Below are 27,222 nucleotides of genomic sequence, written 5' to 3' on the forward strand. Positions count from 1 at the left end.
TCTGAAGCTGTTCTGAGACAGTAAGATTAAGTAAGGTGTGACTCAAACAGTCACCTAGGTACCAAAATAGAGCTGAGATCCAGAATACAACACCTGCCCGCCACCCCCCACAGTAATATGGAAAAAAAAAACAGTGACAGAACCCAACTCCAGAGATCAGGGGTAGAACCATGAGTGTGCCTTTGAACAGACTGAATGTTGGGCCTGGTGTACATGGGGATGTGAGACAGATAAGGAAGGACACAGATATTCGCTATGAAAGGGACAGCGTAGGCCTTGAAGTTCTCCTCAGAAGCAGCAGCGTGGGCTACGTGAGGCGTCAGCTTTGACCACCGTGCAGTGCGCACACAGGCCACGGCCCCAGCCACGTACTCAGCACCCACACGATGCTTATGTCGAGTAGATCTCGTAAGTCTGGGGGAAAATAAAACATAATTTTAAAAACTAGAATGGGCCAGGAAATGAGTTTTTCCTTCCTTTTCCCTTCATCAGAGGGCCTTTGGTCTTATAACTTTTTACACAGCAACCTACATTTACCATCTCCGGAAACCCAGTCTGACAGACAGCCCAGGGGCAGTGAGGGCCGTGGAGGGCTGGTTCTAGCCACAGGGGAGCACCTGCGTGATAATGTGCGTGTGTGAGGACACAGGAGGAGGGGGCTTCATGTGGCAGAGTCTGTAAGAAAGAAGAGAGCTTCCAGACATTAGAGGCCACATGCTAGTTAGTAAAAGGGCCCAGGAGACTCTCCTCCACCAGCCACACAGGGGCTTCTGCATTCACATGATGGACACTGGGAAACACGAGTCACCCCAAGCTCCAGAAGCTTCTCATTCATTTCAAAGGCAGCTACTTCCAGGCTCCCGAAACTCCCACGCAACTCATATGAAGGGTTAAATTTTAGTATTTTAGCCAATATTATTGAAGGAGAGAGTAGTCCTAAACTCTCTCAATTGACTTTAAAATAAGGAACACAATCTCAACAAAGTCATGAAAGCAACAATGACTGGTTTTGTCACATTTGCCATGAAAGAAACAAAGGGCTGCCAGGGTTTTTCCTATTCCTCAGATTTTATTTTTTTCAATAAACCCTTACTAATTAAAAAATATAATTCTGGCTTCAAATGAATAATTTATCTACTTTTAATGTGGGTCAAAAAACAAGAAAATCCACAATGCAAGGTCTGTTACTATAATGACTGAAGACAAATGTGAATTCTCGTAGAAAAGCATTTTGTTGAAGTCTGATGAGGATGACAATGCACACAACCTTTTTAAGTGGCATGACAGTCCCAGAAGGGGCCCTTCTTGCTGCCCTTACTCACAGGCCACCTGGCCCTCCAGACCTGGGATGCACGCAGTCAGTCCAATGTGCCCCGGGCCTCGCTCCCAGCAAGGGACCCTCTGTTCTCGTGTGGTGCTGCTCAGGCAGTGTGAGGACTTCCAGTCTCCCCTGGAAGGATCGTCCCGACAGGCAGAGGTGTCAGAGCTGCCCACACTGGCTGCAGGGCCTTTTATCCTGAGAGGTACCTGCTTCCAAGGAGGCCTCCAGGACACGAATCACACACTAGTGCAGGTCTGATCTAGTTACCTTCTGGTGGAGGGAGAAAGCAGGTACTTTCATGTCACCGGTATTTTTTACTTAAGAAAATAACAGCCTTGTCAGTGTAAATGACACTAAGCCAAAACAAAAGCCACCGAGTCATTTTCTTATGATACAATGACTTCTTCTAAACAACAGCTCCATAAAACAGAAGCTAAAGACTCAATTCGGCCACTGGCTGACTTGCAGGCATCAGCATGGCGGGCCCAGAGCACGTGCCCCAGGCACCAGCAAGACAGCTCAGGACCACTCCCTGTGCCCCAGAGGCCCAGGGGCAGAGAGGGCTCAGTCAGGTGCAAAGGCAGCATGTGTGGCAAGGGGGAGGGGGTGGTCCCATCCCAGGCCGCCAGCACCCCTTGAGCAGCTGCGGCCACCTGTGGTCATAAGCCAAAGGCCCTCCACTGTGTCCAGAAGGCCCTACAAAGACCAGCAGTCAGCATTCCAGACAGGTGAGAACAGAGGAGGCGTGTGCACAGGACGTGTGGGAATAAGTGTGGCCACACAGAGCCCAGGGCGATGGTGAAATCAGATAAGGCCCAACTAAGAAATACTACTCAGTAGGAAGGACACGGGAAGACTTCTGCTGGATAAAGCACATGGGGTGTACACATGGTGGCGGTGGGGTGGTAATGTACACACCGTAGCGGGGAGATGTACACATGGTGGGAAGGAGACAGAGGTGGAGGAGAGATGTACACACGGGGTTAGAGAGATATATTCACAGGGGGAGGAAAGACACTCAGCTGGCCAGCAAAGGAGCTGCCTCCTGCCTCAGGAAGAACAGGCCCTGAGGTTCATGCTATGTGCTTGTGAATGTGAGAGATTTCTATGACAACAGCACTCACTTGGTCTACTGTGAACATCCACCAGGGGAGGGATATCCACGGGGGTTGGGGGGGACCATTCACAAGTGGGGGGCAGGGGCACTGACTATACTCATCTCTGAGGTTCTTTAAAAACTTTAAAAACATTTTGTACTTTGGAATATTTCAGTCTTACAGAAAAGCTGTGAGTTCCTGGACACCCTTCTTAGTTCAGCATCCCTCGTGGCACCATCACACGTGATCACAGTGGAGTTCCCGAGGCCCAACAACAGCACGCTGTCAGCCACTTGCAGTCCTTACTCCAGAGAGACCACATGCTGCACCTCAGGTCACACCCCCTTCTCCCCTGATAAGGTCACTTTCAGTGATACAAAAACGAAAGAACACTTTTAAAACTACATGAAACAGAGCAGAGCACAGCAGAAGCTTTACATTCAGGTCTGTCAAACATGCACAATTTACAGAAAACCCACAAGATGATTAAAAGGGCAGAATGCTATGTTTGTGTGTCAATGGGGAATATTTAGATAGGGGAAGACACGATTTACATCAGGGGTCTGCAAAGGTCCCCTGGGTCTTCTTCAGGAAACAACTCACAGGCAGGGAGGAGACCCAGCAGAGATGACAGGCAATGCTGGGCCCCCCCAGCAAGATGCCAGCACAGGCACTGGTGGGAGTCACTGACACCTCACCCACAGGCTGGGCGGGGAGCACTCACGCAGTAGCCCAAGACTCAGCAAGGTCCTCACCAATCTTAAAAGCAAGGTGCAAAGGAGCAAACTGTTTCCAAGAACTAACCAGAGCTGAGAACAAAGCGGAAGATGGTTTACGAAGACAAAAAACCAGGCAGCACCAAGCATGGCAGAACTCAGTGTCGGGCACCCAGGTATTCCCAGGCAAGAGCAACGTGAGCAGAAGCTAACCAGTACCGTACAGACTGTACACACCCCCAGTGTGAATGAGCAGCCAATGGACAAAGCGACCGTGGGACAGACAGGCCCGGCCACGAGCAGACACTGCCGTCTTGGAAGCACAGAGCCAGGCGGGGCCTAGAGGGGACCAAGGTCAGCGCCCAGGGAGGCACGGCGACCGCATGCACCCCTGACAGGCTGTGAGGAGAAGGTATTTCACCTCTGTAGTCATCTCCAGAACCAAAACCCCCAGTTAAGGAGAAAACAGCAAGCAAGCCCAGAGGAAGGGCATCCTACAGCGTACCTGGCTGGTGCTCCTCAAAACGAGACCATAGAAGACAAGCGCAGACTGCAAGGCCACTGCAGGCAGAGGGCACTGAGCAGGGGCCAACACAGGGCAAGAGGTGTGCAACAGGCCTGGGACAGGGCAGCAACACCACGCTCGCAGGGAGGGCATCGGACAGACCACATGGGTCAGAGGCAAGGCGACCGACACTGGTTTTCTGCTTTGACAACTGCACCTCAGTAACTCAAGACGTGAGCAGTTACGAAAAGCTGGATGAGATGTATAGGGATCCTCTATCTTGACAACTTCTCTGTAAGCCTAAAATTTCCCCCAAATCAAAAGTATTTTGGAAAAAATAATCACCAGGCATATTAATAAGAAAACACAAGACACAATGAGAACGATCAATCAATTCAAACCAACCCAGACTTGACAGAGGTAACAAGGTGAAGCAGACACAGAACTCAGTGGCCAGTACATGGAGCCCCCCACATCCAAACCTCACTAGGCAGGCTCCGACGAGCCTCCAGGGGCAAGAAGCACACTGCAGCGGCGCGGGCAGGGCCAGAAGCAGAGCCGACCTCCTGGACAGGTTGAGCACAAGAGGAGGGAAGCACAGTGCGCCAGGATGGGGGGCGGCCACGGGCCACTGGACAGGGGGTGAGGGTCAGACAGGATGTTTGAAGAAATGAAGCACAGAAGTTTCCAAGTTTTGACTATAACTATACATGCAGAGGCCCAAGGAGCTCCAGCACATGCAGAGCACGGCACCAAGTCACAGCACGGGGAGAAGCTCACTCACTCACCCTGACGCCATCGGCACGGGGCCCCTGGAGACCCTGCTGCTCAGGCTTCACAACAGAAGTGTGGGGGTGCTGCCCTCCCAGCTCCACAGGGAAGGGGGCCACAGTGCAGGCCTCTGGCTAGTCCTCTCACAGGCCTCAACAATCGCCGGCAGACATACACCCACGGGCAACTGCTGAGTGTGGTTTCTCCCAAGGGTGCAGGAGCCCAGGAGCGGCTACAGGAGCTCCAACCCAGCCTTGGCAGGACCCCAGGAAAGACGCTCTAAGCAGAAACGTGGAGAGCAGCAATCACCGGGGGAGGATGCCAAAGAGACGGCCTACAGGGCAGGGGCACTGAGCATGAGCCTCAGACACCAGGAACACCAATTCTCTACAGGCATCAGTGTGCACACACACCTGACTACAGCTTCTCCCACCAAAACGCCCTAATTAGGGTTCCTCCAGATGAACCACCCCACGCCTGGCTGCAAACTGCTGTCTAACCCCCACCTGTCTTCCTCGAGGGGACTCAAGCCCATGACCGCCTCTGAGTGTCAGACTAGTCACTGGGCTGCAACAAAGCCCAAATTCTCAGGCTGCTTCACCCAACCCACAAATTAACCACTCTTAGAAACCCATCTACCAACTGTGGAAGGGGGTAGGGGGTGTCCCCACTCTGCCCCTATCCTTTCTCCGTATGCTGGTGTCCCTGGAAGGCTCTGTAAGTCACTATTCGGCCCCCTGCCAATCCAAAAACACAGGGGTAGAGGGCATGGGGAGAGGTGAGCTACACAGTAAACTTCTCAAAAGAACAGAGGTGGTTTTCATGTTAAGTAAGTTTTAATTATAACACTTAAGTTTACATTGTGATATTACCACGCCAACATACACTAGGATTGTAGGCTTCTTTAATCACATCTAAATTGGCATGTTTCAGCTTAATTCTCAATTCCAATCTGACTGACTTACAACATTGTTTGCTATTCTGCCACAGGGTAAATTTAACATAAAATAGGCATTGTGGCCTCAATCAAGTGGGTACAGTCACCTGAGTGCCATGAAAAGCTGCCGTGAAGTCATCCGTTTCCAAAGGCAGCATCCGGTCAGCCTGGAGGTTACATGTTTTGAACTCTGGTTCCCGCTGAATAAATGTTCAACAGAGGCTGACGGCCGGGAAGACATGGAAGCCAGTGGCACGAGGGAATGGTCAAGGCCCGGCAGACCACCCATCAGTTCTCCTCCCACAGAGGAAAACACTGCTGTCAGCTCAAGGCCCTAGCTGGTCCTTCAGCCCTCTGAAAATACCCAGGACCCAGGTAGCAGCTGCTGCTCTGTTCCTGTGCTAACACTGCTGAAGAGGACAAGGGCCCCAGGGCTTATTTTTTCTGATAAACAAACCATCCATTAACAAAAGGTCACCAAAGCCAAAGCCTTATAAGACAAGCATTATTTGATTTCCAAAGAAGCGTTTCTCCTTTACCTTTCTTCTTTACTCGTCCTATTCCTTCCCAGGCAGAGAGCCTCCTGCAGCCATAGAAGTGTCACCCCAGGCCCAAGGCAGGGGCTCTCAGGTTGAAGGGGCCAGTGGGCTGGATGTGAGAGGAAGCATGGAGGCATCAGTGGCAGGAAAGAGAACAGGTGGGCTGTGTGTACATCTCTGAGCAGAGCCTTCCATTTGGGGTCACAGCAGAGCAGAGACCTGAAGGCTCCCACTGCCCGAAGTCGACATGCTCCGGCTGCGCTGCCTCCACACCTGGTCTCCTTGGAGTCGCCGGGCCCGGGGTTCAGGACCGCTTGCTGGCGCTGACGCTCCACTGTGCACACACCACACAGATGATGCTCTCGCCACCTCTGGCAGCTGCTGGGACAGTCACAGCTGGGAACTTGGCCCCTGTTCTGCTCTGCTTCCCTTTCAAACTTGCTGCCTGGCCAGCAGCACTCGGTACCTCTCACACTGCGGGGGACGTCCGTGTGGAGCGGGCAGATGCAGCCGGGCTGAATGCTGCCCTCTCACAGTCAGAAGAGAGCTCTCTTCAAATCCACTAACACCACCACCACCCCCTTTTTTTTTGGACACTAAGAATATCCCAGATGCACTCTTCCAACAGGCAATACAAATAACAATCATTAACAGCTATTCTGGGGTGAAGGAGAGACTAGAGTTCTTGGCAGGCCCACCATGAAGGTGCCACCCCAACTCTGGCTCAGGGAAACCCAGATGCTCAGGCCCACCAGCACTCCACCTGCCCCCTCTGGCTCCCTGCCCTGCCAACTTCTTCCTGCCATCACAACCAAGGGCTGCCTTCCTGGAGCAGACGCTTCCAAGCTGGGCAGCACCCCGCCCCTGTACTGCTCCAGCCATGACAGTGCAGAAGGAGAAGATGGTCCCCAGGGGTTGCTCCAGCCGTGAAGTTCAGCTCAGCTTCCACAAAACTCACAGGGCACCTGGTCTAAGCCAGATTCAGGCAAAAAGGGTAGTAATCCCTTTACTTTAGCCAGCTTCAATGTGATGGTGGGAAGTGAAGGCTGGCACCATGAGAGCCCCAGTGGCTAAGAGCAGAAATTCAGCAGTGATGGGGGGAATAGCCCTCCTCGTCCTTCCCAGGGATCCCCCTGCCCACCTTCTGGGCAGCTGGGGTCACAGAGCCCAGAGGCAAAGAATCAAGCCCCCACCAGAACCCCAGCACCTGAGCAGCCCTGCTGGGTGTGGACCCAGAACTCCCTGTGCTACGACCCACCTGCTCTTGGACCCTGTGCCCTGGACATGTGGCCTATCCCAGCAATTCAAACACCTGGTGTAAGAGGATCTAAGTCCAACCAGCTGGCCAGTGCTGCACTGGGGGCAGCAGAGGCCTCTGGGCAGTGTGTGAACACAGCTGCCAACTTTTAAATTAACCAAAAACATGTATTTAATGCAATCTAATTTTAATGACATCAAATACTCCTTACTTTATAAGCAGTTCAAGGGAACCTAGCTGAGAAATATTCCCCAGAACCCTGGAATTACATTAAAAGTTTGTAATACTAAAAAATCTGTAAATTGTATCAGTATAATTAGCTACACACATTTCTTTGAAAATGAAGCAAAGTGAGCTTTGTTATTTTTAAACCCTCTGTAACAGAACCTGTTTGTTAAAAAGGCAGATGAATTACATCAGACCAGCAGATCCAGCCCAGCCCAGGGCCACACGCGTGGCATGAGCACTACGCCCGCCCGATGGCCAGCTCGAGCAGGGGCGGCAGGACAGGGAGACCACTCCTGCCACACAGGGGGCTGCCTGGGGAGAGCTGTTGTTTCCACGCCAGATGGTGAAGCGTTTTTGCAGGAGGACACCAAGGACAGGACCCCCTCCCTCGCTCCCTACCCCCTCAAACCTTGCTGCTCAGGAGGGGACCTCCTGCCACCAGCACAGGAATGGCAGGCAGAGCACAACTCAGTTCTGCTGCACAAGCCGTCCAGGCCCCTGGGGAGCAGAGCCGCACGTCGCCTCTCTACAGTGAGCGCAGCCGCCAGAGTGCGCTTGCTCAGCACCGTGTTCAGGACACCGAGAGGCTGCACGCATCGCTCCCTGCAGCTCCAGCTCAACATTTCAGCAAGCCAGAAGCTGGTCCGCTTCTACCTTGGATGGGAGTATTCAATCAGACCTATGAACCATTAAATCTACACCTCTGTTCTTATAAACAACATAGCCCTTAGTAATACTACAGCCACTTTCAGAAACCATTTTACTTTTGGAAACTAATTTCAGAACTCCTGTGTCATTCATAGGCTGCTGGGGGTCAGTGCTGGGAAGCAGCTCCCCTCACCCTGGCCTCATTCACTGACCCTCCATTCTACACACCCATCTAAAGCTGCTGAAACATGTGAAGCAAGAGCATTTCGATCTCATCTTTATTCTCAAAGGCCTTGGCCCTTCCACTGCACCAAGGAAGATGTGAACAAAGTGAGAATCACACCAGCTGTCAGCTGAAACTAGTTATATGCTAGAGAAAGGTTAAAAAAAAAAAAAAAAGACCACCAAACCTAATTATTTTAAAGCTTGTATTTTCATGGCGCTGTATTTCCATGAACAGTGTATCACTTAACCTCTACAGAAATCTTTGAGTTTGATGCCACCGTGATCATTTCACAGGGAAGGAACCAAGACTAAACGCACAAGCCCAGTGCCACACTGGTCGTCAGCCCCATGGCTATACACCCTGAAACAGCCATGCCTGGAACATCTCAGTGCAGGACCAGCCCAGAATCCCCCAAACAGAGGCCCTAAATGATGCCCAGACAGAGAGGAAAGCATGAACACTCCAGGAGCATTAACAAGCCCACCTCTGTCTCAAAGCTCATCCCAATGGTTGGTGTTCCGCCTTAGGTGACCAAAATGAAAATGAGAAATAAGGAATGATATGAGTAACAATGAAAAGTTATTAGAGGGCCTGAAAACTATCCTTTTTTAAAAATGTTTGCCTTTTGATGCCAGGAAAGGTTGGACAAGCCAAACTCAGCAAGCTGCTCCCACTGCTGCCGCCCCGGCCCCAACCCCGGAGGAGGCCGCCCTGCTGGGCCGGCGGAGCAGCACGGCGCGTGAACAAGAGCACTCGCCTTTATTCAGTCCACACACTGCAGGTTTTCTAAAGGGTTGTTATGATCAATATTAGCTGAATATTTATGGTTCACGAAAGTGGTAATAGCATCAGACACCTTCGGTTATTACTGCATTACAGCCAGCAAAGAACGAATCCCTCGCATCAGAAGCCTAAACGGTAAAACATCTGTGTTCTCGATCCACCAAAGCCACTGCGCCCACCCAGTGGTTGTCAGGAAAGAGCTGCAGATGACATCTTCTCTTTTAATCAGGGGGATGGAATTTTAATCACCAAATACGAAGAACTTAATTTAGGCAGCATCTTGTCTTCCCTTGTTATAAAATTCAGGCCGGTATTACAGTTCACAAAGCACCGCTGAGCTCAGCCTCCGGGGATGAGCGGCCCTTCCTCTGGCCCTGCCTCGTCCTTCTCTCCTGGACCCCATCTCTCACTGGCTGCCCCGCTGCCCTGGATACCAGGCTGAGTCCACATGCTCATGCTGGGAACCTGCCCTGTTGGGGAGGGGCTCTCTCAGGGTGCTGAAAAGCCCACCCCATGCCACCTGATCAACACCCCCGCTGGCGGGAGCCAGCTTCTTTCTACCTGCTAGCCACCCTGCAGATTAAGAGAAGACAGTTCTAGGCCCACTGTCAGAGACACCTAGGATTTCTTTCCATCAAATCTTCTCCTCATTTCCAAGGACATACTTCAACCCCATCAAAGATTCAAAGGGCCCAGTTCAGCAAAGGCCCAGGTAAGGATGCGTCCTCTTAGATGAAGAACATTCATGCTTGCTAGGGACAACACAAACTAGACACTACACTTCTGGATCACTAGCTTCACGACACTGAAGTGCCGTGTGAGAAACTGAAACGAGCCAAGAGTTTTCTTTCCAACTGCTATCGATCCACACACCAGAGGAGACGAACTGCCTGCCGGGACCACGCACCTGCCACAGCGGGGCTTTGTCCTGGAGCAGGGGAGGCTCAGGCAGACCTGAGACCAACTGTTTCTCCCACAGCTGCTAGTCAATTCCCAGGAGAAAGCAAGGAATCAGGGCAGCCTGGCCCTAACCACACGCTGGTCTCAGACTTCTAGGAACACCACGAGTAGCTACCAAGCTGCCCAGACCCAGGGGTACCAGAGCAGAGCACAGCCAGGACCCCGCTGCCTCTCCCAGAAGAGCTGGGCAGTCCCGGCCGGAGGAGCCCCCCAGTCAGGCAGTGTCAGCGCAGCATGCAGAGCACGGCTCCGACACAGCTCACAAGCACAGGCCCAGGCGGCTCCAGACTCTTGGGCACGGAGCAGAGAAGATAAAGGCAGCTGAGAGGAAGCACACTGTGTCCCAGTCCAGGCTCCCAGGGGCAAATGCTCCGCAGGACTCCTCACTGGGCACCAGGGACCACACAGCTCACGCACCCCATGGAAACACCCCCCACTGAGTGAGCCAGGATAAAATTCAAAATGGCCAGAACTCCACAGGCCCAAGAAGGCCTACTTGGAAGTGAGGTGTCATTTGATTTTTACAAACCAAAGAGAATAAATTGATGCAAGGAAATGCAGTAAAACACTTACCGATTCCATACTGAACGCTGATGCTGCTGAGGACTAGAGATCAATCCAGCAGAGGCGTGTCCCAGAGCGGGCTCCGTATATTCTGCAACAAGAATAAAAGTAGCTTGGGTAAATAATTTCACTTTAATCCCTTTTAGAACTTCAGTCTCTCCCCTCCCTGTGGACCAGCCACTCAATACTTTTTCATTTAACTACAGACTAGCGCAAAATTCCTAAGTCATTTGGCTGTTGGGGTCTTAAAGGGAGAGCAGAGCCCAGGCGAGGAGCCTGCTTCTGACGGCGTGTTCAGGGCGCCATCTCAGTGACTGCTCCTTGGAAGCAGGGCACCCAGGGGGCCTGTCTTCCTCACCAGAGACAGGGCTTCTGGCCTGGAGCCCTGGGGGACCATTCACAGACTCCTCTTTACAAAGACGTCGAGAGAAATCTTACTGTTATAAGACCTTTGTCAAAGTTAACCATTCTGCATCCTCTGTGGACTTCCTGTCACACTCAGAATAAACTCTCCACTCTTACCCTGGCTCACGAAGCCCGACAGACTGCCCCTCAGCCTCCCCCCACCAACTCCACAGGTCTCCCCTGGGCACTGTCCCTGCTCCCTTCTCCACCTTCAGCCTGTGCTCAGTGGGACCTCCCTGGCCATCCACGTCGCCCCATTCCACTCACTGTCTCCCTCAGTCTATTCAAGGGTCCATTCGCAAAGACAAAAGGATCGTAATTCACACCACACACACTTCACACGGCTCCAGTTCAGAAATGTGATCCCTGCACACCACTGCAGGTCTGAGCTCCTTCCTCAGGAGAGATGGGGACACCGGGGCAAGCCCACAAGGGTCTGCTCACTTTGCAAATGCGATCAGGAGACACGGAGGCAGCCAGATACAGAGGGAGCTTCTCGGACAGGGCAGATCGTGGCGCTGGAACGCATGGGAACCTCCTCTGCGCCGATCATCAAGCTAGAACAACACACATCACCACACCCCGATCTCCAGAACCACTGACCGTGAACTGAAAAAAGGTCTGAGAGGAATATACTGAATACATTTGTGTCTTTCAAAAGCACATGAAACTTAATAATCTGATTTACTTTGTATACAATAAAAGGTCAATGAAAAGCTAATAATCTTAAAATATAAAATTCTAAATTACTGTTACTCTTGTGTGGGAAGGGAGTGAATACCAATGGGGAAGCGCGCCCAGAAGTTCCAACAGTACCGGCAAAGCCAGGCTAGCTGGAGCACAGGGTATGGGGGGGCTGTGCTCCCCAAGGTATGGCCCTATCTATACCACAATGACCTCTGCAACTCAGACACGCCCCAGCCAGTCTTCCAAAGCCCAGCAGTGCCGGAGTCCGTACGCCCCTTGCGCCCTCTGCTCCCCAGACGGGGACTGGACAAGAGGACGAGGTCAGGGTCAGGCCTTGCAGAAGCCAGGCTGATCCCTGGTCTCAGAATCCTCCATCTGGTCACACTTCCATTTTATGATTAATTAAAAGAATTTATTTCTATCATTAACAACTAGGAATTTAAAAGTACAGAGACAACTAAAGACTTATTTTCCTCCACCAAATCAACACCAAAATGTAGCAGTCTGAACAATCTGAAGGAAACCTGAGGTCTAATATCAAAATGAGCAAATGGTACAACATATACTCTTACAAGATCACTGAGTCAGCTTTATTTAGAAGCCCCTCAGGCCTCCTATGACCAGAAGTCACATCAAATATAGCTGCAGCCCTGCTTTGTGAACACAGTACCACCACGAGCGAGCAGAGCCCTCACACTGCAGACACGGAGAAAGCCAGCAGAACAAACCATCACACTCCAAACAACAGGGTCTGGAGAGCCTCAAAAATAAACTATCAATGGAAAAAAAATATATGGTTCCACAATCCATCTAAACATCAGGCTCCCTTCTACCTCAAACGCATCGGAAGTGCCGAGTCAAGGAGGCAGACGCAGACAGGAGCAGGGAAGTCTCGGGGAGCAGGGCAGTGCAAGGCAGGAGTCCCGGCTTCCACACCGGGCATCCAGATCTAAGCGGCTCTCTGACCGGTGTGTGCAGGCGCATGTGCTGCAAGGATGGAGTGAAATTCTTCTGTCCTTATATTCCTGTACAGGGTTTTCCAAACTGATATTAAAATGACATTAACCTTAAGGACTATTAAGAACAAACGTTGAAAAGCAGCTTCCAAAAACCACACAACCTGGTGCTGCTGAAAACCAGTAAGTATGTCATTAAGCTCTTTCTGTAAAGCCAGTCACGGAACAATGCAGACCAAACAGTGAACGTGCACCGGGCGTCCAGCACACCGTAACACCTACCGTTTCACCCCTAGGGGAGCCTGAAGCCCCTTCGCTCTGCGGGTCCTCAAATTCAGCACCACTGACATTTGGGGCTGGAGCGCTCTGTCCTGGGCACCCGGAGGGCGATGACAGGCCCTGCCCTCCACCTACTAGATGCCAGCAACCCCCCCCCCAAACAAGTGCACAGACACTGCCATGGTCCTCTGAAGGGCAGCAGCATCTGGGCCGGGAAGCAGTGCTCTGATCCAACTGCTATTTTTCAAATAGAGAAATGGTGCCCAAGTTAGGTATAGTGAGATAAAAGTTTTCAGTTGTCTGAGGTCATGCAGAAAATTAAAAGTAGGAAACAGAACCCAAGTCTTCTAAGTCTTTGTCTAAAGGTCATTTTGTTCCAAGGGAAAATAATAATCTACTCAATTATTTCTGGAAGACAATACAAATCAAATGTCTCTGACATATTTATACTTTTTAACAGAACAATCCCATTTCTGGAGAATACACATTGAAAAAACATTCTAAGATATGAAGACAGCTTCATGTAGCATACATGCTCACATCAAAACCATCACAACTATAATGAGGCTACACTTTCAAACAGAAATGCACAAGATGACACGCGACCAGTTTACAGTACAGTGGTTCAAAGAACAGGTCCCGAGCCCAGAAACAGCTCGCTGGCGTAAGCGAGAGGCATAGAGTGCTGAGGCACAAGGAGGGGGTGGGGGGGGGGGGCGGGGAGTGCTGTCAGGGGAGCAGCAATGCAAGGTTTTAAAGTTACCTCTCTACTCTCCTATCTCACCAATTCCCTTAATGAGCTGGGAGCTATGTCAAGCACAGAGAAGACGCTTTTTAAGAAATTACCAAGAAGTACTGTAAGATTCATGTCAGCCCCACCTCCTCGGCCACATGACAGAGGGTGGCTTTTACTACAGAGTCACAACCATGCCAGCACCCCAGAGAGCTGCTGTTATTATTCAGGGCGGAAAGTCCCAAATTACCAGTGTTTCCATCAGTCATCCTTTTCTCCTTTAATGGAAGCACAAGTTTTGGAAGATTTTACTTATACAACTACATTTAATATTTAATTCACTTCTATTTTTATTAACCAAAGACCTGTAATTGCTAATCATAGTTTCTGATCAACATAAGATGATCAACTTTTTTAAACCTGTCTTGACATAATTCCAATCAATATCAAAGAAATTACGGTATCCTTAGTTGACCCACACAGCACGGTTTCAGATTAATAACTGTCACTCTGGGTTTTGAGGTCCTGGACTCAGCCTGCACTTCCCTCATCTCCTTCCCTCCCTTTACCGCCTCTCCAGATGTCCTGAATGCCCAGCAGTCCAAATGAGCAAAAGCCTGGTCTTACTACGCAGGCCTAAGACCACAGGTCTTAAAACCCTGTCAGCCACAGAACCTCTTTTTCAATCACAATCTTATGCAGAACCACAATTCTCATTAGCAGAGATCAGGCTGAGCGGGTGCGTTCACTCGCCACACATGGGGGCCCAGTCTGGGCAGGACACCACACAGAGACCGAGGGCTGACCAGCTCGCATGCTCAGGGGTCTACCTGGCTCACACCAGAGAGCTGCAAGGCTGCGTCGACTTCTGTCTTCTCCCCAGCTTTCCACAGAAATGCAGCCATGTGCTTTTTTCGTGAAGGCTGAGCAGAGCAGCACAGACCAGTGGGTCTCACAGACCAGTGCAGAGCTATGCTTTCCTGGTCAGTAAACCACTTTTCAGGAAGTTCAAACATGCACAGAGAAGGCAAGGGATGTGTTTCAAGGCTGGCACACAGCAAGCTGAGTAGGGTAGCAGTGCCAGCATGCACTGTGAAGTGCCGAGTGCCTTCAGGGCACTAGGCAGAGCTATGCAGGACGCCGTCCCGCAGGTCAGAACTGGCCACTTTGTGGTCTCAAGACTGTTCAGGGCAGACTGACTTATAATTGCCAAAAACTGGATCAGCCCAGATATCCTTCAAAGGCTGAGTGGTTAAACAAACCTTGGTCCATGCACAGCATGGAACAGTGTTCAGCAACTAAAGGAAGGAGCCAGAGACAGCAACTTGTGTGGGCCTCCAGGGAATCATGCAGAGCAAAGCCCTTCCCAGGAAGCTCCTTTTACGTAGTTCCATTATGTGACATTCTCAGATGACAGAATTTTAGAGACAGAGGTTAGATGAATGGCTGCGAGCATCAGGGGCAAGAGCGAGGGATGAGGCAGAAGTGAGAGTGGATGTGACTGCTGAGGTCACCGGGAGAGACCCTGTGGTGACATGGGGGGCGCACAGGGACCCAGACTCCGGCCCCCACTGCACAGCCCAGGGGAGGGAGGAGGCCCCAGCACTGTATCCACGTCAATATCGTGCTTGAAGTATTTTACTACAGCTTAGCAAAAAGTTACGACTGGGAGAAACTGGGCAAAGAATTCAAGGGATCCCTTGGTATTATTTCTTAAACTGCATTTGAATTTACAATGACCTACATTTTAAAAAGGGACGAGGAGGAGCCTAATATTGGCAGTTTCATTTAATCACAACAATCTCGTAAGGTAGGTATTATTATCATCTCCACTTTATAGATGAGAAATCAGAGGTCCTGAGAGGGCACGAAACTCTGTGGAGGTCCCACGGTCAGTGGAGGGGCTGGATGGACCATAGCCACTCTCTCAACCTCTGTGCCTGTGCGCTTCTCTGTCTTTTTCTCTCTGCGCTGGAAATGGAAACACAGGAGTGCCAGCATGCCTGGTGCTCTCACTGTAGCTTTAAAAATCTCTTTAGAATGTAACCTTCAACCACAGACCTGGCCTCTCCGCTTTAAAGCTCCCCGTGGCAGAAAGATTTGACAGACTGAGTTCATCTTGCAATTAGGTCAAACACAGCCCGTTGTGCCCACAGACCCACGACTTCTGTGGGAGTGGCACCTCCTGTCATCTCTGGTGAGGGCTGTTCTCCTAACCTGGACCACCTTCCAGGGGCACCATCTTTCCTGGGGACGGAGGGGCAGTTGTTTGGTTTGGTTTTGTTCTAGGATGGGTTCTATTTGTTACTGATCTGACTTAGAGGGAGAGAGAAACCTCAAGGAATAAAGGCAACCAAACTTCAGAATGAGGTGCACATGGGAAGAAGCTGGAAGGGAAACGTGTGCTCCCCAAACAACTCCTACAATTCAAATGTTTCTTTTTTGATACAGGAGAAAACAGCAAAGTACAGAAAATTAATATTTCAAGACAACTCTATTCTCCTAACAGAAGGCAGTGCAAAGAGAGCAGATGCAGAAAGAGAACTCAGAGGGCGTTTCTTACGCAACCGCCCTCCGCCTGCCCTGAGCGATCTGCCCACTAGGGAGGCAGGAGAAGCCCCAGTCTCCAGTCCAGCAAACAGTCTCACACTCATGCTACCAAATCCAGGGAACGACAGAAAATGGATTTTTTTTTTAATAAATAAAAGAGGGAAACTCTGTAGACCAGAAACTGGAAAATGCCTGAAAATGAGGAGGATGAAAGCACGAAGTCAAACAGAGCAGGTGCCTGGGGCAGACTGTGAGAACAGCCCCGGGATGGGAGGACAAGGCCGGCCAGACTGTGCAGGAGGAGCCCTGACAAGCAGCCCGGCCAGGCCTACCCGACGCTAATGCTCCACCAGGAAAGGAGGCCCCTTACTCTCAGCTCACAGGCTCCCTGACCCCCTCCTACTCCTCTCGATGTAACAAGCTGCAATCAGCAACCGTATGTAGACACCACACACACACTTGAAATCCTGATGAACAAAGATAAAGCAACTTTTCCGAGGGTCAAAGTCAGGAAACATACTGCGAGTATCTCCAGCTCTTAGCAAACCCATAAAATCCCCATCAGCATCACACTTTAAGAGCAAAACTCAGAAGAAACATGGCTGCGCTGTTATCTGCCCATCTTTGGTGTGCACTGCTGACCTCACCATTTATGACGGGGCCATGGGCACTGGGAACACACAAGATAATAGAAACCAGTGCTGGGACTGTCCGCGTCACTGCTGTGAAACTCCTACAGAACGGAGCACAGTGACATGCACCCTCTAATACTGACCTGCCTGACTGCTACCCAGTAAGTCCCCAAGGACAGGCCACAGGACGCTGTCGCACAGGAACCCATTACCAGACACAGCTCCATGAGAATGCTGTTTTCATTCTGCACAAGCACCCTACATGCCCTCCCCCAGGAAGCCCACACAAGCGAGGCAAACAAGACTTGAAGAGACAGAGCTGTACAGAAGCCATGTGCCAGCCACCTCGGGGGCACAGACAGGAAGTCAAACCTGCCATCAGTGGAACCAACCAGCCCCGAAACTAAACCGGCCTGTCCAGCTAGGAAGCTCACTTCAAAAAAGGAACATAAACCCTAATGAATCTATAAAATGCTGGTAGAGCTAATAAATGTGTGCAGCACAGGGAAGGTGCAGGATAACAGATCAATATACAAAAAGCAGGTATATTTCTACACAGTAGCAATTTAAAAAATCAGATGAGAAAATTAAGGAAAAAATGCCATTGACAACAGCATCAAAAAGAGTAAAATATTTAGGAATAAATTTAACCAAAGAGTTGCACACCAAAAACTACATAACATTGCTGAAATTAAAGGAGACCTAAATAAGTAAGTGGAAAAATCCTGTGTTCTTGGATTGAACACTTAATATTTTTAAGGTGGCAATATTCCCCAGAGATCTACAGATTCAAAGTGATCCCAAATGCTTTTTTTTCCCCAAAACTGTACAAGTGATCCTAACATCCAGAAGGAATTGTCATAAATGCTTCTCTTTGAAATCTCAGATACTGCAGAGCTATAAAAGTTTTCCTGAAGCTTTTTGACTATAGCCAAGTTTAAATGTCTAGTACTGGCATGTTGCCAGTTTTAATTCCCAAGTGAATTTTTTTAAGTATTACAAGAGGAAAACCCTCAGATTATCAATCTATAAAACAAGCATATTAGATGTGATGATCCCCCTTAAACCCCTTTAGTACTAAAGTTTAAGATTCTTCAATATCCAACACAACAGTGTTTCCTTTAAAAACATCACTTTTCCTAAACGTGTACTGCTTTTTTCATTTAGAATAGAATCCACAACAATTTGCACAGTTTAACATCTAAGATGTAACCAGTATGCTATAAATGGGGATGTGTGTGCATTAGGAAATGGGGAGGCAGGTGTGCACGACTGTAGACATCACCGGACTGAGGTGTAACTGAAGCAGGCAATTCTCAACTCTGCCATTCTAATGAGCCCGTGTAGGGCAACTGCGTCTTCAGTGTGGCAAGATGGAGTCTAAGCGCTGTCTGCTGAATGAATGGCTTACTAACAGGTGTTCTGCAGGCCCGGCCGGAGGCCTGCTGGCTGCGTCCACCATCGTGAGGCATTTCCCTTGTTTCACTAACACATCCTGACGCCCGGCCACTGGAATGAAAATGAATCACACTGCTTCCTGAAGACAAACAAAAGCGAGTTTGTTCTTTACGTGGCATCTTCTCCAACTGATACCAGGAAGTTATAATGTCCAAGATGCCCACACATCACCATTGCTGCTCTCTTGCATGACCCATATGGCCCTGCAGCTGTCGGCAGGAAGAGGTCACCCACCAGGAAGTCAACCTAAACTCCATCCAAGCCCTTCAGCAAGACCTTCATTTGCACAACAAAGTCCTCCCAACAGGCAGTTTACATCCAGTGATATGCTCTCATTACCCTGAAACAGAATCCTCTACTCCCCCAGAAGCACCCCTCGAAGTCTACCTCTTTATTAAGAACTGTTTACAGAACTTCAAGCAGCGAAGGCGAGGCACAGAAAACAAGCTAGCCCAGGTGAGGGTGACTTCGTCCCTCCTGCACTGACTGGCTGTCTGCGCGAGCTGACACGTCCAAATGCTGAAGCGCCGCAGCACACAGACTAACAGCCCTACGCTGACAGCCTGCCTCACTGAACCCTCACGACAACTACAAGGATAATGGGTGTCTTCTGCTTTTCTGATGAGAAGCAGGTTCTGAGAGGCTGGACGGTTTGCCTCGGAGCCAGTGCCACCCCCACACACTCACACTCAGGGAGGGCACAGCCCTCATCAACCCGAGACGCTGACACGGGGCTGGCACTTGCGATGAGGTGATTCCTACCTCAACAATCCAGGGCAGGCTTCAGTTCATCCTGCAGCTAAGCCAGGAGCATAGATGACACTCACCCAACCAGCCCTCCAGCCATTCTGTCCCACCGTTACCCCTCTTGCCCGGCTTCTCTCATACTGCTGCAGTTCCTCCTAACTGCATCTCCACACTGTTTCACTAACTAGATTGTCCTCCACCACCTGCTCCTGAAATATGTTTTCCTTCATGCTCTCCCTGGGCAGCCTTATCTGCCTCTGTGGCTTTAATAACCATGTTGTTAAGTCCCAATTCAGGTTCTCTTAACTCAGAGCTCCCCACTGAACTCACAAACTCCAACCATACCAGAGACATGTATACAGGCAATACATAGACACAGTACAGGGCCCAAGCCGGCTGTGGCCATGCCCCAGCCCTGGTTCAGGTGCCACTGTCTAGCCACCCTCCAGGCCAGAAATCTGGTGCTCCCTTCTCTCTCCAGCCAAAAGCCACCAGACAAGTTCTGTCCATTCCAGCTTCTGAATCGCGCCCCCTCCCTGCACTGCCCGGATCCGTGACCCAGCAGAGTTCCACTACTGCTTCACCTACAGTAGCGTGATGACCTAGTTACCTCCACCTGCAAACACAAGCTGACCAACTCCTTCCCCACGGCACTGAGAAGAAGTGAACTTGGCACACCACATTTGCCTCACTACTGCCGACAGGAGTCACTGGGCTAACAAAGAATGTACCTGTATTTTTCAAACTTCAAACCTACAACGAGAAAGGTTTTTCATCATGATGCAGGACACACACACAAACATGTAACTGAGAAGGAGTCACAGAACAAAGGCTGCCCTGCCATGAGGCCCGCGGCATCTTCTGGGCTAGTCTAGGCTGGCTGCGGAGTTGGTGGGTGAATGTGGATGCACCCTGCCACCGTCCTCTCACAATCCACCAAAGCCACAGTCCCCTCACAGGAGGCCCAAGAAAACAAGCCGTGAACAATGCTGTCCTAGGCTGCCTCCGCTGCAACTTTGAAATTCTTCCAATTTCTTGAAAACATCTTGTTTCGCTCATAGGAGGCCCCCTCTTCCCCTCCGCCCCCTGAGCAGGGTCCTATTCATCCTTCAACACCACACAGGTCCTGACTTTTTCCTTATACTATCCATATTTTTCAAATTGAGAGTAGACAAGTCTTGCTGTATTTTTATATTACGTCACCAGCACACTCAGGAAGCCTTTCCCAAGCAGCCCTCCCAACTCAGGCAGTATTATACTGCTGAGCTTGTATCCAGCCCCGAAAGGATCCCATAGTCTCAGAGCCAACCACTGTGTCCTGGCCACGTGGCCTACACACAAACATAAGACACAGTGTAGAGGAAACCGTCAACTTCAGAAAGGCCAGAACACAGAGCTGGCTGCTGTCAGCAGGCACGCAGACGAGGCTGCTCCAGAGAAGCGTGTCCCACAAGCCCTCCTCTGCCCTTGGCCCGAGCACTGTACCCTTTTACCTTTTAATACATGAGGCTTACATCATTCTTGACAGAGATGGAAATTCACCTCAAATAACATAGTTTATACACCAAATTAATTAGAAATTAAGACTACAGAATGTAAGCAGCACCCCCTCCAGAGTATCCCCCCCCCAAGCCCCAGCTAAGTGACCGTGCCTGGTGGCCCCTGACCCCAGGTAATTCAAGAGTTCTGACCTAGCGTGTTGGTTCCTCGGAGAGCCCTGATCCAGCCTTCTCTACAAATCAGTGCATTTTTATGAATAAAGTGCCCCTTTGCCCCTTCCCAGAGCTCTCTCTCCTGAGGGCTCTGTAAGTTGGCACAACTTACAGACTACGTTTCTCTTCCACCTTATTACCACTGGCAAAGCTTTCAAAACATGTCATTACCAAATGGAAGTGAGACACTGCTCACTAGTCCCAATTCAAGCAAGATTAAGCTCATACATTAAAAGACCTCCCTTACGGAACAATGAGGGAGAGACGGGGAGAGCAATGCTCTTCTGTCAGCAAGGACAAGGACAGTCAGACTTGGGAAACAGCTGCGCAGCATGTAAGATTGGTCATGCTCACTGGTTCCTTTCCTTGACCACAGTATCTGGGGGCAGAGAGACAGCCAGGACAATGGCGTCCAAAAGCAGAGTCTCTGGCTCCCCCCACCACGCTGCATACTGTCCAGTAGGAACTTGAAATCCGTGCCACTGCAGCCTGTCCCACCAGCTAGATAAAAACAAGGCACCCACACTGCAAACAGGTACCAAGAAAATGTTGGGGCTACACAGAAGATATGCCCTGTACCTCTCACCCTGACTTTCTCCTACACATGCACATCCCCTAAACAGATGCTTCAGATTCTGCATGCCCGGGATAAGGATCATAAAACCGTCTTTTTGCCAATGTTTCCCCAGCAAATCTGGTAATCACTGATCTGGTCCCACTCTCCGACCCAAACCCCATTACACAACTGTGGAAACAATCAGTAGAAATGTTCCTTAAACCTGAACTTTGTTACTACCCTTCCCGCTGAAGTAAGTCTGGCAGGCCTGGTTCAAAAAGGAAGTCATTTAGGCCAGGAGTACAGGGCTATGGGGAGAAGGCACGCCTCTCCGGCCTGCAGCAGGCAGCCTGGGCTCACAGGTGCCCCCTGCCCTGTTTGCTAACGAGACGGGGAAAGGACATGGCGCTGGGCCCGACTCTACTCTTGTCCAGCTCCCAGGAAAAGGAAAGCCAGTCCGCCGTCCCAATGCACTACACGCCCCGCGACAAATGTGTCTGCTGAAGAACAGGATCAAACCCTTATCATTAAGGGGGGAATGTGGATAGACAAAAATCAGACTCATACAGTCAAGCACACACATGAATTCTGAGGACTCCAGTTGTGGATAAAGTGAAGGTTCCTGTGGCCAGGATTCTCACCTGGCCCTGGTTGGCTAACTCACTACACACATGTGGGCAATGCATCATTACTGACTCTATATAAAGAGCCCTGCCCAGTGCTCTGGGCAGCACGGTGGCACTGCTGCAAGGCTGCAGGAGAGCAGAGCAGAGGCTGGAGTGGTGGCAGCGCCAAGGACAGAGGCCCAGAGGACAGCTGTGCAGGACGGCTATGCAGAGAGGCCCAGAGGACAGCTGTGTGGGCAGAGAGGCCCTGAGAGAGAGACTGGATTGCTGCAGGCAGACTCGCTCTGAGTGGACAGGATTCTAGTGATTGACCTGCCACCGTGGAAATAAAGTTGGGTATAAACCCTTTCACCCCAAGAATGTTATACTGTCATTCCTTTAGTCACACTGAATCCACAGTGAACTTGCCTGGGACTGAAACCCATTGGCAAGACACCAGTCAAAATGGCCTTTCGATTTCAGTGATCTAACTTTCGATGAGTTGTTTACTGCTAAGATCCTGGGCGTCTGGGGAACATCCTCACCCTGGCAGTTGCACAAACGCACAAGAGCAGCAGCGCTGACCTGAAGCACCTCATGCTAGGGCTACAGGGTGAAGGTGCCCGTTCACCGGCAGGGTGCACATCGGTGTGGTGACTCACCTTCCAGGTAAAGTCTCCTGAGAGCCCAATGTCCACGTGCAGCCCTCACCCACCATCTCTTCAAATCAGATGTGCTTTCAGCTGCCAGGCCACAGAGAGTCTGATGCCTTTCTCACTTCATTTTCTGTACTTAACTCAGTTTGCTGCTATGTTCTTTCTCTCTGTCACCTCAAACTTCCAGGACAACTGTGCTCCAGGAACAGTGCCCAACTGTTAAAACGATGTGCTCCTTATCCAACCTTAGTCAATGGGTGTTCCTGCCACACAGGGAAACACCTGCACATCAACACACATCCTCACATGAATCTGGCAGGAGACCCTCACACAAAGGGGCAGAGATGCCCCACTTCGAAAAGTGGAGCAAAATGTGCTTCTGGTAAAACATAAAAATCCAAGTTTCTTGCCTAGCAGATAGCCCTCCTGAACAACAGATGCTCTACTCCACTACAGAAGACACAGTTTTCTAATAGCAAATGTCACACAGGAGCCTTGAGCAAAGGCTGCCTTGGGTGCAGCACACAGAGTGGGACACTCCTTCCAGAGCACGACCACGCGCTGAGAGGGAGGAGAGCCGATCAGAACAAGACGCGTGAGCAGCAGCGCAGCCAAACCCTCCCTTCGGGATTTGCCTACCATCAAAGTATTCCTTTAAGCTGACTTCCTTCAGGATTAAAATAAAAAAGTCTTTTCAAGATTAACAACTAAGTGCAGGATACTTGGAAACCAAGGAACTCTGACACATATTTGTTTTAATAAAATTATGATTATCTTAATTGGCCCACTCGGTTGAGACATCCTGACATAAGGGTAAAATGATGAAAAGAAAATGTCATGTTCTGATCTCAGAGGACTGACCGGTTTGCTCACTCTAACCGAATAAAATTCCAGATTACATTTATCGACCAAAGCTTAAAAGAGATGGGGAGGGGATGGAAAGTGGTGAAGTTCAAAGCAGTTTCCTTTGAAGAAAAGATGGTCTCGGTTGATAAATTCCAACACAACTTGTCCCCGATCTCCTAAAAGGTGACACGCAAGAAAGGAACTCACATCTAACACAACCTGTATACTACTTTTTTCAAAAAGATTGAAATAAGCCATATTAGATGCTTTAAGGAAAGGCCCCCAATTAACAGCCCAAGGCAGATCTTTTTGTCTCTGAACTAAGAAAGTAACGTCCACTTATAAACTGTAGTGGGGAAGACGGGACATGACTCTCAGAAAAGCTGGAAAGAAATCTCACTCACAACCCACCAGCACAGAGTGTTGTGTGCCTGGCTGGCTACTGTGGCCGGATGCTGGCACATGCAGGGCCACAGGCCCACACTCCCGTTTTCCCCCTCCATGTGCACCTCCTCTCCCCTCCCTCAACACCCCCCGCCAGCCTCTCACTCCCCAATCTGCCACCATCACCTCAGAGCAAACAGCCCCAGTCTTCTATCCCAAGCGTGGTCCCTCCCCTGGGACCCCATGCGCAGCACCCTGTGGGGCACATGCCAGCCAGCTCTTCACGTTCCTGTGCACAGGCCAGGCCTCCCTGACTGCCCGTCTCTGCTCTCAAGGCTGACTGTCCTGGCTGCACATCCATACTTCCCATGTCAGCTTCACTTCTGTGGCTCCTACTGCTAAGGCCACTGTGAGTCCAAGCTGGTGTCCCCTCCTTCAATGCACCTCTCCAACGCACCTCATGTTCTGGCCAGTTTCACTCTACTGAAGACCAACATGGGGCAGTGAAATGCAAGCTAACACCAGGGGCTGTGGGGTCTGATGGCCACAATCAGAATTCAGGCCCTGCCACTGTACTGGCAGTGACCTTGGGGACACTCTAATAGCCACATCATTCTTAGTTTTCTCATCTATGAAAGAGAAATTCCTGGGTACAAAATAAAAAATTACTATATAGACTGCAATCCCAGATACTAGCAAGAATCAGTTGGAACACACAATTGAAGACAGGTGTTGGCGTCCAAAGATAGGCTGACCAACAGGACACACCAGAGACAAAAACAGGCCAGGGGACCTGATGCACAACAGCAGCACACAGGCCAGAGGCAGAGAACAGCCACGAAGAGGGGGGGGTTTGGACCCCGCGGACAGCTACAAACAGCTGGTGCCTCATCCCACCCCACAAGAAAGGCTTAAATGTAAACAGCAAAAGTGCAGAATTTTCAGAAGGCACAGGAAGCTATCTTTACATCCTTGGGATAGGGAAAAATGTCTCAAATCAGACATAATGGGTCAGGATCCAACAGTCTGGAAGTCCTAGAGAACCTGGCACAGTCCCTTCTAAACAAAAGAATTTAATCATCTAGTCACCAAACACAACTGCTATTTCCATTCACCTCAAAGCTAAGTATCACAGCAGAATAGATCCTCAGAATTCAAGCACAATCATAAAAAAATTCTCAACTTTCCATCATTGAAGGTTCAATGCCTCCTCTGTTGTTTTGATAACCAGGAAAGTTTTTTGAAAGATGCACAGAATTTAGGTAAAAATAACTCTATGTATGAGTCATGGGCACAAAAATGCATGACCTCTGAATACACACTAAAAATTTAAAGTCAGCAACACTAAGTTAATGGTTTTACTTCTAAGGGATTAAAATCAAATACACCCTTTAAGCGTCAAAAACTACACCACAGGAAAAAATGCTAAGTGACAAAGTTCTCCATATAAAATAGTGTTTGAAGGATGTGGGTGACAAAATACACATCTAAAACACAATAGAATATTCAAGATGAAATTGAACATATGAGAGGCCCACTCAGGGCTCTGAACATGAACACATAACTGACACAGAAGAGCTTATTCTATCCCCCACCTGCTCAGATCACACAGAACACCGAATGTGTTCTAGACAAATCTCTGTGACCTTAGAACCTTTTAAAACATTCTTACTGTCAGTGACCACATATGGGTCTGGCTGTAAGCAGAACACTAACATCTAGCAGAATTCAGTACGGCCCAGACCAGGTGGCTGGCCTCAGGAGGAAGGGCTCGCCTGGACTGCACAGGCCTTCTGAACACACTGCCACACCAGAGCACACTCAGGGGGCTGAGCCCCAGCCCACCACTTGAACTCTGCGGTCTGTGACTTCACTCTCAGGAGGACCCTGACAACAAGTAAGGGAGGCAGAGGGAGCCACTGCACATCAGGGCCAAGGGCCAAGGTGGAAGCACCACTTTCAGCCCGTGTTTTTGTCCTGCATCATTCTCCCAGCTGTTCTTTTTGCTCTCTGGTCTTCAAGGGGACAAAGGAATGATGCCACCAAAGTCCTCCTCGCAGAGTCCAGGGTGCTATTATTAAACAATGAACATCTTACAAATGTATTTGTATGAAATGGCAACTTCTGGGGGGAGGGGTAAATGACAACAGAACCCCCAGGTGACGTCGAGCACAAATTAAGGGCCCAGAGCAGCCGGGCCCCCACCAGGCAGTATCACCTCAGGACTGAGGGCGCCTCCCGGCACCAATCCAGAGCAGACCAGGGACACACATGCCAGCTACGGGCCCGCCTATGGCCGTGCTGCGATGTGGGTACAAGTTCTGGCACAGGAATGTGGGCTGCAAAAGGGAAAGGGAATCTAGATCACAGTTTTTAAAAATAACAGTTCCATACACTGTGCCGTGCTAACTCTGTGGGGTAAGTCCTGAAATATTTAAATGGCTTTTCATTCCACAGAGACTAGAGAAATTCTCAAACAGGCTCTATTACAGAGTTCTTTTTAAGATCTAACAAAGCAAAGTCACAACATGTTCTACCACCCAGGACAAATGCAGTCATAAAAGAATTACCTCAAAGATGCACAAGCCTGCTTCTAGAAAGTTAAGCCTCTCCTGCAGAGCTAAACGGGCTGCATGCAGCGATCTGCTGACCCGCTGTTGCTCGCTGCAGCCCTCGCGGAAAGCTGCCTTCCTCTTCTCCCTGCCAAGAGATTTCTGGGGTCACCCAGGACTCAGCCCGTGGAGCATCTGCTGGCAGATTTCAGAACAACCTACTCTAAACAACTCCAAATTAAAAGTCTAGAAGTTGAAAACCCTCACGTTGTAAGCAACATCAAGATCAGCTGGGAGATCCTAGAAATGCACTTCTTTTGAAAAGTATGAAGCACGAATTCACAGACATGAAACCTCCCAGGCGTATACGACCAGCATGACGCACACAGGGTGCCCGAGTCTTGAGGACAGAAGCCAGGACGGCACACGGAGGAGCGGGAGCATGTGCGGGAGGTGCGGCTCCAGACGGTGGTGCCTCGGGAAGCACACTCTTCTCACTAAGTACTTGATCTCAATGTTCTACTCTATCTTCTAACTTTCCACATAACCAAAAACTATGTGTTTGGAAGTGAAACATTTGTACCTACCTGGATATGCTGTCGACCCCTAGGCCTCTTCTTACCCATAGCCTGTTGCTAAAAACTGATTCTGACTAAAGAAAAAAAGCTTCTCTCTAGGAACAGTTTATACAAACAAACTGATACATCTTCATGTCTCTCCTCTAGGTTTTAGGCCAAAACAAATGAAGTTTTTTACCTAGCTGGACTGTCACTTGGGAATGGTTTTACATGGCCTTGGCCCATTTCCCAAAGCAGCGTGTAAGTGGCTCAAGGAGGAGGCATCAGTCCTACACAGGGCAGACCCAGGGGGGTGGTCAAGGCTCTTGCCACCGCCCACCAGGGATGCTGGTG

General features: G+C 49.9%; 1 protein-coding gene across 8 annotated transcripts in view; it reads right to left on the reverse strand.

The window, feature by feature from the left end:
- ANKRD11 (ankyrin repeat domain containing 11) overlaps positions 1 to 27,222 on the reverse strand; it is a 161,783-nt gene that overhangs the window by 87,171 nt on the left and 47,390 nt on the right. For 7 of the 8 annotated variants that reach the window (XM_073226801.1, XM_017662272.3, XM_073226800.1 and 4 more), the window contains exon 2: positions 10,563 to 10,644. In XM_073226801.1, the coding sequence (XP_073082902.1) occupies positions 10,563 to 10,571 (9 nt within the window). In that variant the 5' untranslated portion in view covers positions 10,572 to 10,644. Of the gene's footprint in view, positions 1 to 10,562; positions 10,645 to 11,402; positions 11,529 to 27,222 lie in introns of those variants that run through there. The other variant, XM_073226799.1, reaches the window with a different exon arrangement.

This window comes from Manis javanica, chromosome 17, assembly GCF_040802235.1.
Source record: "Manis javanica isolate MJ-LG chromosome 17, MJ_LKY, whole genome shotgun sequence".
Classification (NCBI taxonomy): Eukaryota; Metazoa; Chordata; class Mammalia; order Pholidota; family Manidae; genus Manis; species Manis javanica.